Source organism: Onychomys torridus, chromosome 10, assembly GCF_903995425.1.
Source record: "Onychomys torridus chromosome 10, mOncTor1.1, whole genome shotgun sequence".
Taxonomy (NCBI): Eukaryota; Metazoa; Chordata; class Mammalia; order Rodentia; family Cricetidae; genus Onychomys; species Onychomys torridus.
The window spans coordinates 25,280,129-25,294,514 of NC_050452.1; the positions used below are offsets into that span (position 1 = coordinate 25,280,129).

At 47.5% G+C, this 14,386-nt stretch overlaps 1 protein-coding gene across 3 annotated transcripts in view; it reads right to left on the bottom strand.

The window, feature by feature from the left end:
* Ascc2 (activating signal cointegrator 1 complex subunit 2) overlaps positions 1 to 14,386 on the bottom strand; it is a 46,640-nt gene that overhangs the window by 13,871 nt on the left and 18,383 nt on the right. For all 3 annotated transcript variants that reach the window (XM_036200800.1, XM_036200801.1, XM_036200802.1), the window contains 8 exons: positions 13,921 to 13,988; positions 11,360 to 11,470; positions 10,191 to 10,303; positions 5,043 to 5,117; positions 3,354 to 3,461; positions 3,108 to 3,176; positions 2,821 to 2,895; positions 1,402 to 1,588 (listed from right to left, as the gene is read on the bottom strand). In XM_036200800.1, the coding sequence (XP_036056693.1) occupies positions 1,402 to 1,588; positions 2,821 to 2,895; positions 3,108 to 3,176; positions 3,354 to 3,461; positions 5,043 to 5,117; positions 10,191 to 10,303; positions 11,360 to 11,470; positions 13,921 to 13,988 (806 nt within the window). The remainder of the gene's footprint in view (positions 1 to 1,401; positions 1,589 to 2,820; positions 2,896 to 3,107; positions 3,177 to 3,353; positions 3,462 to 5,042; positions 5,118 to 10,190; positions 10,304 to 11,359; positions 11,471 to 13,920; positions 13,989 to 14,386) is intronic.

Sequence of the window (14,386 nt, forward strand, 5' to 3'; positions counted from 1 at the left end):
TCTCCAAACAGCAATGCACCGCTCACCACCCTGGCCTTGCCCCTCCCAGTTGTAGGACTTCCGCCAACTGGCTTAAACCTGAGACCCCATTTTTTTCATCTGTGAAAAGAGGGGCCTGAGACTTCCTAGGTGACTTACCCTGCCTGTGTGATTTGGGGCACTGTACGTCCTCTTTGAACTGTTCCCTCCTTATGAAATGGACAAGATATCACTGATCTCATGGGGTTATTTCAAATGGTTCAATGAAGAGATGCAAATTACCCATAAAGAAGAGCATCTAGTATGCAGGAAGGTCTCCACAGATAGTCATGTGTTAGTGATCAAGTCCTTGCCCAACTCTACCAAGGTGACAGCCTTTGAAGGACAATGAGGCTACCAGGGAGGCCATGTGGTAACATTCTTTTCAGTAAGGAGACTTCATTTTACATACTGCCCAATGTGGCTTCATTTTATAATGCTTTTTTAAGGAGATGGGCAAATAGAAAACAATAAAGGGCTGGAGGTACAGCTTAGTGGTAGAATGCTTGCTTGGCACCAGCAAGGCCCTGGGTTCAATCCCAGCACTAGAACATCACAATGATCATGACGATGACAAAAACATCCATGGCTTAGGGAAGCTGCAGAACAGGGAAGAAAGGATCAGGGAGCTAACAGGAAGAACAGTAGCATTGAGGAGCAACTAGAATGAACGTGCTCCACACAGAAGCCTCAGGAACCCCAACGACCTCATAGAAGCAGGCACCTATCTCCATGTCCAGAGGGGTAACTACACTCAGCTATGTATGCCACACACAGTTGGCAAGCAGGACGTCAGGTTACCACTGAGCAGCCTGCCGAGAGTGTTTGGTCTCCTACCACACAGGGAGAAATCCTGGGCTCCGTGGCCCTTCTATATAGGCTTGGCTGACCTTGGAAAAGCCAGGAGAGGAAGCACTAGTGGAGTCCTGTGATTCCTGGGAGGTGGGTCAGGCACCACGCTCAGCGGCCACCAAAGGAGTTCCACCTTACCCGGTGAGGGGAAGGGCTGGGGAAGGAGTCCACCAGCAAAAGCTTTACCTCTTCATTTTATAGAGGGAAACAGGACTGGGCATGGTAGTGCATGTCTGTAATCCCAGCAGTTGGAGGTAAAAACAGGAGGAGCTGTGAGTTCAAAGCTAGCCTGGACCACTGAGTAAGATTCTTGTTTCAAAGTGTGGGGGGGGGTGTGCATGTGCAAGTTCAAAGGCTTACGGGCTGTGTTCTCTTCTGTACCCAGTTACCACAAGCAGCCCCAGTGCTTGAGGCTACCAATCCCAACAGACTCTTCTCTAAAGCAGAAACAAGGAAGGGAGCTTGGCCACTCTCAAAGGGTGATCAGGAAGGCTAAGCACTCGGATCGGGGCAGAACTCCCAGATACACACCTCCTCATCCTCCTCTGAGTTCTCCAGTTGTGACGGCATTTCACTGACTGGCTTTGCTGTCACGGTGACTTCATTATTAGGATCCTTGGCCCCTGATGGGTCTTTAATGTCCTTGGTTTTCTGTCTGTCCACCCCTTCCCATGCACCTTCCACAGCCTGCAGGATGTAGGCAGTCCGGGTCTCATCCCTATGAGGCAGTGTTAAGGGCTCTCTTGCTCAGGACCCATCTCCCCAGCTCTGGGTAGTATGACTTCTCAGTCCCTGTCCAGTATCTGACCATGCTTTTTCCAAGGGCCTGCTCACCTGTCCAGCGGGTGTCATGTGGAACAGCATGCCAGAATACTGCTGTACAGCCTTGAACCCTAGCACCTGCTGCTTGGCAGAGCAGTTCTGGGCAGACAGGGCTAGGGATTACCATCAGTGTCCTAGACTAGATGGTCCGACAGCTACTCTTTTGCTCTGATATTCAAGAGGGCCAGCAGTACTTTCACTGGACTTCCTGTCCAGCAAGCTGAGGGTATTCTGAAAAGGCTGAGGGCGCACTGGGTGTCCCTGAGGCAGGACTGGACTTGACCCAGCAACAGAAATGCCCCATGCCAGCTCCTTCCTAGCCCTCCTTTTTCTCTGCACTCTGGGCACTGGGCTAGAAATGAGCTGCCTCCACACCCTCACTCTACTCTTAGTCCAAACCCTCATGACCCACGGAGGGAGCCCGGAACACCATCTCAGCCTCTGGTGGTCCCAAGCCAGTCATTCTCCTCTCAGAGTCAAAGAAAGCCTTAGCAGAGCATGAAGAGCCCACGTCACTCTGCTTCCGGCCTCCCATGCTCCCCAGCACTCGTAGCATACAGCCCAAACTTCTTCATAAGTGTCACCAAAGGGCCTGAATGTTGGTCAACTCCAGCTCACTTGCCACATTCTCACTGGACACTCCTGCCCACTGCCATACACACAGCCACACACGACATCAGAGGACTCCTCGAAGAGCCAGTTCTCTGTCCCCCGACCCCTGGGACACTCTTGTCCTCACCTGAGCTTGGAGCAGGCCATCTTCTCTTTGTTCTGTTTGGGCTTGGGTATTTTCCTGTGGTGCTGCTGACCCTGAGCTCTGCTAGTGAGAGGTGGCCCTACCTCTCATGTGACACATCCTAACTGACCATTAACGTGTCCTACAATGGGGTTGGAGGTTTCTAGAGTACAACTTGAGCACACAGACCCGGACCCTCACAACACATCTGGAGAGAGCAGGCTCTCCCTTGCCCCAACATCAGAGCACGTGTCACTTCTAGGAAAAGAGGAACTGGGGCCTGTTGGACTTCTGGATGTAAGTGTTCTGGGGGTTACCTTCTGCCCCTCGGGGTCCCAGAATGCCATGTCTGACCCAGGCAGGCCTTGGCCCAGTGAGCTATAGTAGGATACAAGGCCGATGAAGCCTGCTGTAGCAGGCTGATGTCTTCGGCTACAGGGAAGAATGAGTCATAGTCCCGGAGGAATCTGTGGGGCAGAGCATAGAAAGGAGGGTCAGGGTTGGGAACGTGGGAGTATATACTCTGGCAGCTCACCTCGTGTCTGCTACCCAACCACAGGCTCCAGAACCTCTGTTCCATGTAAGTATGAATTAGTGGCTTCACTGTGCAAGGCCTCATGGGACTGGAGAGAGGGACATGGGCCTGTCCCATAGCTGGTCCCCACTCAGCCCCACTTACCTCTTTTCCTGCAGCAAGGAGCTGAAGATCTGAAGGAATTCTTCAATGAAGCCTTGAATGTTGTCACTGCTAGGATAGGACATGAAGGAAGATGAGCTCAGGCAATATAAGATGACCTGCAGATCCCTTGGATGCTCACCCTACCCCACTGCAGTCTCTGGCCAGCTGGAGAAAGGCCTTTTTCTGGGTTTCCTATTACATTTGGCAGAGAGGAAGGAAGGGGTGGAGAGGCTCCTTGGAGCTTACCTGCTCTCTAGAATGGGAAGGAGGCAGATCTGGTTCAGGATGATGTGAAACACCTCCATTAGCTTTTTCTTGGAATGGGAGAGCCTCTGCCACATGTCACCTAGCAGCCTTTGATGGCCAGAGAGAAGTAGACGTAAGAGATGAAAGGAATCATGGGAACTTCTTCCTAGCAGCTGCAGGTGCTTCCCCAGCTACAGCTGAGGTGGTCTTACAGGTCAGTAATGGGAGCAGCTGACAAAAAGCTACAAATACAGGGTAGCCAGCTGGCTTCAGACCACTTCTCAGTTAAACAGAGGGTCAGGAATAGCAAGGTCAGTTACCAAGAGCTTGAAGGCACAGCTGAGCTTACATGCAGGGCCCAGCTATTATCTGCCAGGATTTGGGGGACACTGAATTAATGGATTTGGTGGACAAGAAGGACTCTCAGACAGTTCTTACAAGGTAGCCTGTAGCAAGACAGCGTCCAGTTAATATTTGTGCAGTATATGGAGACTAATGCAGAGTAACTGGTCAATGTGCAGAGAACGACAGACTACAGATTGCTAAGCCCTAAACGGTACATCTCTATCAAATCCTCTTCTCCCAAGGTCAGGGATCATTGCAGAAGAAGGGGTGGAAGATCCTAAGAGCCAGAGGCTGTGTGGGTGGGTACAAGGAGACTGTTTTCTGGACAAAGCAGGACAATGCACATATACACTCGCAGCACTTGTGAAAAAATGAGCGAGACACATGCAAACTCAAACCACACCAAATTTCAGTATGGGGGGGCGGTGGCGGCACAAAGTCCCACCCCCAGCTGAGGAGCTATTGGCAACTGATAGCTACTGGGAGACAGAGCCAGTTTTCTTTAAAGGTGTGGCCCTGGTAGGGTGAGCACACCGCAGTGGAAGGCCACACATCCAAGAGTACATGGATAGCACAAACTTGACTTGTCATGTTAAGGAAAGAAAGGAAGGAAGGAAGGAAGGAAGGAAGGAAGGAAGGAAGGAAGGAAGGAAGGAAGGAAGGAAGGAAGAAGGAAAGAAAAAAGAGGAGATAAAGCTGGGTAGGCAGAGGATGGGGAGAATCAGGGAGGAGTTGGAGGAGGGATGAATATGGTCAAAATAAATTGTATAAAGTTCTCAAAGAGCTCAATAAAAATAAAAAAAATAAAGCAAGTAAACAATAAATCTCTACTTGCCAAAGTATTTCTCATTAGGTCCTCACAAAGCATATATTGAAAAAACAATCTTCGCTGGATGGCAGTGGTGGCGCACGCCTTTAATCCCAGCACTCAGGAGGCAGCGGCAGGCGGATCTCTATGAGTTTAAGGCCAGCCTGGGCTACAAAGTGAGTTCTAGGACAGCCAGAGAAACTTTGTCTTGAGCTCCCCACTCTGCCTACCAAAAAAAAAAAAAAAAAAAAAAAAAAAAACCCTAAAACAAAACAAAACAACTAAAACAAAAAACTTTAAGGTCTGTGGTAAAAGAACATGTGCTCAGCATGCACAAGGCCAAGAGTTCAATCCTCAATCCTTATTTTTTTAATGAAAGATCATACTAAAACTTCAGGAGTTATAAAAAAAAAACGTAGGGCTAGAAGATCACCAAGTCCGGGACTAGGAGCCCAAGCTACCACGGTCCTTGGTCCCCCTCTGTCCTAGTAGTGAGGATGCCACAGCCTGTGCTCAGGCTCCCCCTTCCCACTCACTTGCTGTCTTCAAGCCTCCTCTTCTTAATTGCAGTCTCCATTTCAGGAACTGCCATCTCATAAAAGGAAGCTAGTCTGCAGAAGCAAACACAGGTAAAGGGCCAGATTAATCACAAATACCACATTTTGATGGAGAACAAAAGCCAACCCAAAGGAGCAGAAAGTTCATTTTTTTCTCCCATAAATCCATAATGTGGGTGTTCTTGTGTGTGTGGAAGCCACAGGCTAACTTCAGTGTTAGTCTCAGGAAAGCAGTCCTGATGCTCGCCAATTAGACCAGGCTGACTGGTCAGAGAGCCTGGATCTTCCTGTCTCTGCCTCCCAGCACTGGTATTGCACAGACAGTATCACCACACTCCACATTTTTACATGGGTTCTGAAGAGCTCAAACTCAGAGCCTCACTTTGCTTTACTGAATCAACCCCTGCCCCATGCCATCCTAAACCTATTTTCTGGGGTACCCAGAAGCTTTCCCGAGCCTACCCCAGAATGACGGACTGTGCTGCCCATCAGGTGACCATAGCTATGGCTATTCTTTTTTTTTTTTTTTTTTTAATTTTATGTGCATTGGTGTTTTGCTTGCATGTAGGTCTATGTGAGGGTGTTGGATCCCCTGCAACTGGAGTTACAGACAGTAAGCAGCCATGTGGGTGCTGGGAATTGAACCCTGGTCCTCTGGAAGAATAGCCAATGTTCTTAACCACCGAGCCATCTCTCCAGCCCCAGCTGTGTCTATTCTAACAAAGTGATCAGAGGGCTATACAGGACTCTCTGGGTTTATGAGACAGACAGATTATCTTTTTTCTTGCTCAAAATTTGCCAGTTCTAGGAGCCCTGAAATGCAGTTGCCAATAATCTTTCTCATTTTGGTTCTAAGATATGAAGAAGTTTTATTTTTTTACATGATTTGAAATCTCTACATATTGTTTACATGTGACAATGTCAACACAATGTATTTATTCAGAACAGGCTAAATGTGCTCAGGACTTACATGTATCATGCACCCTATATTTGTTTTATGAACTAAGCCAGTTAGCTTAACTATAACTCTTTTTAAAAAAAGATTTATTTTAATTATGTGTGTGTGTGTGTGTGTGTGTGTGTGTGTGTGTCAGTTGGTGTGGACGTGAGTACAGGTGCTCACAGAAGTCAGAAGAAGGGGCCGTCCCTTGTAGCTGGAGTTACAGATGGTTGTGAGCCGGAGTTACAGATGGTTGTGAGCCACCTGATATGAGTACTGAGACTCTCCAGCCTGTTTTCTACAACTCTTAATACAAAGTTGGAAGTTAGATGTGGTGGTCCATGCTTGTAATTCTAGCATTTGGGAAGCTGAGGCAGGAAGATCGAAAGCTGGAAACCAGACTGAACTATACAGAGAGACCTTGTCTCAATAGCCAACCAATTAAAAATTACACACACACACACACACACACACACACACACACACACACACACACACACACACACGGTTGGAGAGGTGGCTCAGTAGTTAAGAACACTTATTGCTCTTTCAGAGAACCTGGGTTCCGTTCCCAGCACTCACATGGTGACTCACACCATCTGTAACTCCAGGTCCAGGGGATCTGATGCCCTCTTCTGACCTCCACGGGCATTAGGCATGCTCACGTTGCATACACATGCATGCAGGCAAAACACTCATACACATAAATTAAATAAATTAAAATTTTTCTCAAAAAATTATACACACATACATTCTGAGTTTTAGCACAGTTACATATGACTATGATTGTAGCTAGCTGGGAAGCTGAGGCAGGAAGACAGCTTGAGCCAGGAGTTTGAGATTAGCATGGGTGAGCAACACAGGGAGGCAGCTCTCCTTTGGCTCCTGCTTCTCCTCCTCTCCTCATCCTTCTCAAACTGGGCAGCCTTCCTCCTCACTGTGTCCTTCCTGGCTATCCTTAACCACAGGATTCTTCCTTCCGGGGCCAGAGTCACTGCACCCAGAACATGCTGTCCTGATAACTGACAGAGCAGCTGCTGCTCATCTATGATGAATTCCTCCTCCAAATCTCGTTTCCCAGAGTCAGAGATGCACTTCGGTGCCGAGTGTAGTGCTGACTAGTGCTTGCAGGTGATCAGCAACCACGCCCATCCTCTGGCTGGCTTTCTGCACCATCCATCTCCCCGCGGCACTGCTAGTGGCAAAGAATAACTAAAGCGAACGGAACAGGCCCTACCAGACACAGCCTCGGCAGAGGCCAGAGAGGGCAGTTTGGCCCACGCTGATTCAACACTTGCCAGGCTGTGTTGTTGTTGAGTAAACTGGAACAACCCCCATGGAAGGTGATTTGGCAAGATATGTGAGAATTAAAGATGCACACACCATCTGTCCCTGCATTTCTACTTCTAGGAATTAATCCTCAAATATGCTTGCAAAGGTACCAAGTGATGTTATTTATTTTGAAATAGCAAATAACTGAAAAGGCCACGAGAAAAAAAATAAAATAAAAAAATCCATCTGTGGTGTCCAGTGCACCAGATGCACAGTGCTGCCCAGTCATTCTAAGACACTGAGCCATCTCCCCGAGCCCCAGCTTTTCAATTTTTTTTTTTCACACTAGGTAACTTATTTATTGGATGTTTGCCATCACAGCACTGTCTTATGCTGAGGAGACTCCCCTCAGAGTGACAGGACAGGACACCAATTCAAGTCCCTTGAGCTTTCAAGTTGTTCTCAAATGCTGTCGATTTTTAAAAGGGGGGTGGGGTTGAGAGTATAGCTCAGTAGCAGAGCTCCTACTGAGCATTTATAAAGCCCTGGGTTCCATTCCCATTACTGCGGAAGCAAAGGGAGGGGAATGTATAATGTGTATGTTCCCCTATACTGCATATCTCTGGAAAATCCCCAACTATGACAGCGTTGACATGTGAGGAAAAGAAGTACAAAACGGGGAGAGAGGTCACCAGATAGTTTACATTTTTTAAAGGTTGTTTTTTTGTCTGTGTGTGTCACATGTGAGGGTGCCCACAGAGGCCAGAAGACCTGGAGCTGGTGTTAGAGGCAGTTGGGAGCCTCAGACACAGGTGCTGGGAAATGAACTCTGTCCTTTGGAAGAACCTGCTCTTTACTGAGCTGTTTCTCCTGCCCCTATTTTATACTTTTTGAGTTCTGTCAAAGATGAAAGCACTACTGACTCATGACCAAGAGCAGAGGCTGCAAACTGACGAGTGGATGGGAGTGGAGAATGGAGGAAGCTGTTTTGAGAGGGCCAAGTGAAAGAGATCTTTGGGTAAGTGTGACCCCTAACCCAGAGCTGTGGGAGCTGGGGTTGTGTGTATATGTGGGTGTAGCTAGCAAAGGATTTTCTAGCTTGCAGCACAGGCTGGAAGGGGCTGGGCCAGCAGCAGGTTAAATGTGAGTCAAAGGCAGCATCCCTCCCTAAGTGCAACCCTTTCTTCCCATATTCCAAGATGGGTGGGACTCTTCTGGTTCCACTGTCTCGTGCAGAAAAACTCTGCTCTCCCAAAGCTCCCCCTCAGAAGCCATCTGTGCTGACTGGAGGAGACGCTTGGACAAAACTGCTTAAAGTGAATGAAAACAGGCAGAGGAGAAAATGCCGAGAACAGCGTATTCCTAAGGGTGATTTCAGTTTCTGGCTTTCTACCTTTTCTACATTTCCACACACTCTTCTATCATACTGAAATACCTTTCCTCCCTAAAGTGGACAGCTACAATCCCAAGTCCTTTCTTCTCTGGAGAATACTGGTCAGCATTTTATTCTAATGATCCCTGGGAAGCTGATCAACTCTAATATCTGACTCTCACAAGCAGGGGAGACCAAAGAGGAGTCAGGGACCAGATGCCATCTCTGGCACATGTCAGAGCTAGATAAATGTTTTGTTGAATGGGTGAGTAAATGACAGAATGGACGGATAGATGGGTGGGTAAATGGAGTTGGGCAGCTCCCAGAAGCTGCTGCAAATGGCTGGGAGAGATGCCCGGTAAGAGCCAACAGTTACAGGCCACTGGGAATGGGCCAGTACTTTTTGTTGCCAGGCAATAAGCAGGCCGCCGCTGGTCCTTTCACACCAGCCGGGGAATGCCCAAGCCCACGCTCCCACCTTCTCACTGCACAGGAAGCTCTCATGATGTGAACGGGGCAGTCTTCCTCCTTGCCGGAAGTCCCTCCCAGCTCTTCTCTATCTCAGCAGTGTCCATACGGCCTCTCCAGCGCTTTCCACCCCCTGCCACCGCTTCACCACTCTTCACACTCTGGCACCAAGCAGTGGACTCCTCATCTTTCATCATCAACTCCTTTTCCTGTTGTTCGCTTTTTTGTTTTTGTTTTTTTGGAAACAGGGTCTCTTTATGAAGCCCTGGAGGTCCTGGAACTCGCTCTGTAGACCAGATTGGCCTCGAACTCACAAAGATCTGCCTGCCTCTGCCTCCCAAGTGCTGGGATCAAAGGCGTGCGCCACCACATCTGGCAGTTAGTCTGGGCTTCTTGTACATTTCACACCTGCTTCAACACCCTTCCCATCACCATAACCTTCCTGTCTAGAACATTCTGATTCTTTTTCTTCTTAGATACGCTGACTAAGCTAGCCTCAAATCCCGGGGCTTGAGCGACCCTCGTGCCTCAGCCTCCTGAGAGCTGGGATGGAAGGGACAGCCAGTATGCCGGGCTTCTAGCTCAGTGCCCACGGCTGTTTTTCGGAGTCTTTCCCCTGCGCACCCCTGCAGCAAGAAGGAATACCTCCGCCGCTTCCTCATGTCCGTTCTTCCTGGCCGTCACTGTGCTCCGTGATAACAAGGCAGACTTGAACAGTCATCTTCCTGCTCTTGGTTCTGCCCTCCCAGCATGAGTTTTTCCTGGGTTCCTTGCTGTGTCCCCAGGCCGGAAGATGGACTGGTATATTCTTTTTCTTTTCATCATTTCTTTATTTCAATTTCATGTACATTAGTGTTTTGCCTGCATGGATGTCTGCGTAAGGATGTCAGATCCCCTAGAGTTAGACTTACAGACAGCTGTGAACTGCCATGTGGGTGCTGGGGATTGAACTTGGGCCAGTGCTCTTAACTGCTGGGTCACATGCCCCTGGACTGGTGTCTTCTAAGGACCAAATCAATATGTGTCTGATGTGTGGACCAGAGCCCTACTTTAGCAGTCAGAAGCCCCAGTGTACCTGTAACAAAAGTCATGTTTCTGGAAGGTTTGGCAGGCCAAAGGGAAGATCTCCAGAAAGGCCCAGAGCGTGGTGCAGGTATCACATAGGTAGAGAACAATGTCCTTTAATTCCTGTTGTCAAGAGAAGACACAGCATTATTTTCAAGCCCCACAGACAGCTCTGCAGAGGCCTGAATCATAACTGACAAAGCCAGAGTCCCCAGAAGGCAGGAAGTAGCTTGAGATGAACAGGGAAGTAGAGGCCCTAGAGACGGCCTGAACGATCTATCTCTCAGAGGGCAAGCTGTACCACTCAATCCTTCTCAGAGATTACCATCAGTGGCCTACACTCAAAGATGGCTAAGGTCACCTGTAATTCTGAGAAAGTCTCTCTTCTATGCTGCAGGAAGAGAGAACACTGAACACTGTTGAGAGAGATCACCTAGCCTGGTGACAGGAGGAGCAAGCCCACCCTTTGCTCACATTTTGAAGATGGTACATAGAACACAGGATATTTGCTCATCAGCTCTGCTGATTCTCATGACAACTGGAAGGAGCAGGCTGGGTGGCTCTTCATGTTACAGATGAGGAAACCGAAGCTCAGAGAGCTAAGATGATTTGATGGCATGACTCTTCTGAAACACTTGCTCAATGGATACTTCTCTACCACATGGCAAATGCCACGAAGCTAGCTCACAGCTGCCACATCCCAGCTGTCTGTAGTGCTGTTTGTAGCAAGCACCCAGGCTCCTTAAAGTTTACTTTCTGTATGGCATCCTCACTAAAGTTCTAAGTGCCATGAGATGGGCACCATGTCTGCTTCTGCTTGCTGCTTTATCCCCCAGGCTCTGCATAGGACCCGGCACACAGTCCTTCGGCATGGACTCATGGAATCAATGATGGGCTCCAAGAGTGGGCCTGCTGAGAAAAACTAACTGAGGAGTAGACCCAGTCTCAACCCTAGTGCCTTGTGCTTTCTGGTACTCCACAAAGGTTTCCCAGGAGGAACAAAACCTCCTGAAAAGCCTAACCCATAGGGTAGGTAGAAACATGGATTAACTCAAAGGAAGAAGTCAAAGGCAGGGGAAGAAACCGCTGCGCCCTGCAGCACTGGCAATCTTCTCAGCCCCAGAGTAGCCAGGCTTAAGGACTTCGGCCAGAAGAAGCCAGGCTGAGGGGCAACCTTACCAAGAGAGGCATGTCACTGGGGGTCAACCGACTCTTCTCCCCGAGTTTCTGGGGTGTGGCGCTGGCCCCATCCCCTTGCAAGCCACAGTGCTGGAGGATATTGCTGAAGACCTAAGACAGGGAAAAGAGGACTCTTCCATATCCCGAACAAGCACCTAGGATCTCCACCCCACAACTAGCGACAGGTGACCCACGAACTGCCTTGGAACCTAGGGACAGGCCATCCAATGGGATGGTGACTAAGACTAAATAAAAACCATGCAGGGCTGATACTGTCACTTGGTGACAGTGTGCAGGCTAAGTACATGGAAGACCCTGGGTTCCAGGCCAGGTATGGTATCCCACACCTTTAATCCCAGCTCTCAGAAGGCAGAGGTAGGTGGATCTCTTCAAAGCCAGCCTGGTCTACATAGCCAGTTCTAGGTCAGCCAAGGCAACAGAGTGAGACTCTGCTTCAAAAAACAAAACAGGATCCTGAGTTCTACCTTTAGTAACACACATATAGCATGCATGCATATAAATATAAAGCCCCAAGAATCCTGTACCCATGACTTGACTGGATAGACTCAACAATATGTAACACCTGAGAAATGCCTTCAGCAACATTTAAGAAATGTTTAGACTCCTTTGTAGATGACTACTTATAGGATGATGTTATATATGTGCATATATGTATGTCTTGCTTGTTATTTTGAATAGGGTCTCATGTAGGCCAGGATGCCTTTGATCTCATTATGCAGATAAGGATGATGACCTTGAACCCCTAATCCTCTTGTCTCTACTTCCCAAATGCAGGGATTACAGATGTGTGCCATCATACTCAGTGATTATCAGAGCTTTATTAACACAAAAGACAAATTAACAGAGAGTTGAAAACAACCTGTCATAAAATCAAACAAGACTGAACTGGTAGTGCTGTCTTTCTTGTGTGTGTGTCTGTCTGTCTGTGTGCGCATGTGTGAAAGTCAGGGGACAACTGTGGAAGCCCATTATTTCCTTTCACTATGTGGGTTCTGGGGATCAAAATCAAGTCTTCAGGCTTGGTGGTGGCAGGCACCTTTACCTACTAAGCCATCTTGCCAGGGCATATTATCTTTTTTAAAAAAATTAATTAATTTTTATATTATTATTATTATTATTATTATTATTATTATTATTATTATTTTCTCCGAGGCAGGGTTTCTCTATAGCTTTGTAGCCTGTCCTGGAACTTGCTCCGTAGACCATGCTGGCCTCAAACTCACAGAGATCTGCCTGTTGCTACCTCCCGAGTGCTGGGATTAAAAGTGTGTGCCACCACCGCCCAGCTATCTTTATTTTTATAATTAAAAAAATTTTTTTGTTGTTTTTGTTTTTTTGAGACAGGGTTTCTCTGTGTAGCTTTGGAGTCTGTTCTAGAACTTGCTTTGTAGACCAGGCTGGCCTTGAACTCACAGGGATCCTCCTGCCTCTGCCTTCTGAGTGCTGCCATGTTATCATTAAACAGACTACCATATAACTATTCCAAAAGTTATTTGAAATAGATGTACCTATACGGATCTCCTTATAGTGAGATTATGGAGGAATAATAATATTCTTTATTATTGTTTACTTTTTGTATTTTTTTTTTGAGACAGGGTTTTACTTACTATGTAGCTTAGATAGGCTTTGAACCCAAGACAATTTCCTGCCTTAGCCCCCCAAGAGCTGGGATTACAGACATGAGTCACCATGCCTAGCTCCTTTCAGCTGTTTAACATTCCTCATATTTTCTTTTTTAAAAATAATTTATTTATTTTTATTTTATGTACATGGGTGTTTTGCCTGCATGTATGTATAGTTACAGACACCATGTAGGTATTGGGAATTCAACCCAGTACTCTTCTCCAGCCCCTACTCCTCATATTTTCTACACATTATTCTTTCATGAAATGGTTTCATAAACCTTCACAGTTCCTATTTGAGAAATGCAGGTCTCTAAAAGGAGTAACTTTTGGAGGTATAGGGCTGTCAGAAAACAACATAAAACATAAAATGCAAACCAAATCCTTCTGTGTGAGTGCCAGATAATCTTTAGACTTCATCTTGTTCAAGAAGGGCAAAGGGTGAATTATATGGCTTGTAGCCAAGAGTAGGACAAAGGGCCGGGCGGTGGTGGCGCACGCCTTTAATCCCAGCACTCGGGAGGCAGAGGCAGGTGGATCTCTGTGAGTTTGAGGCCAGCCTGGTCTACAGAGCGAGATCCAGGCCAGGCACCCAAACTACACAGAAAAGAAACCCTATCTCGAAACACACACACACACACACACACACACACACACACACACACACACACAGTAGGACAAAGAGAAAATCTGAGAGACGAGCTCTTTCTTCCCCCTCCTCTTCCCCCCACTCTCTCCTGCCAAGGATCAAATCTGGGGCTTTGCATGTTAGGAAAGTGCTCTACCACTGTGCCACTTCAAGATGTGTTTGGAAAAGGAGTGGAAAGCAAACACTTCTCCAGATTCTTTAAGAAAAGTCCAGAGACTTGTCTCCTCCCACTCAGCTTACTTTCCTGGGCAGGGAATAAGAGATGGTACCTGAAGTATGGTGGGAATGGTTTCATCCAGGTCATTATAATAACTTGGCTGCTGGATAAATATGTTTCCTAAAAGAGAAGAGAAAGGGCAGAAGTGGGGGAGGTCGGGGGGGTAGAGAGGACACATTAATTGATTGTCAGCATGTTCTGTGACCCTCTCCTGTTCCCTAAGCCATCTGGGGGGAGGATGGAGGAGGAGTCTGGTTTCAGGCCCAGCTGGCACTGAGCTTTGTCCTCACTGAGAACCCTCCCCAGGGCTGCGAAAGGAAGTTATTCAGTACAATTTAACTTTTTAAGTACCTATGAATTACATAAAACAAAGAGCAGCCCTGGTCTCTGATGTCCCCAGAGAGAGAAACTTGGGCACCATGCCTCCCACGACAGCACTGTGGTACTGGGAGTTGCATTATCTTGGAAAACTGGGAACTATAATCCCTTTATTCAATAAAGGTATATTCAATAACTCA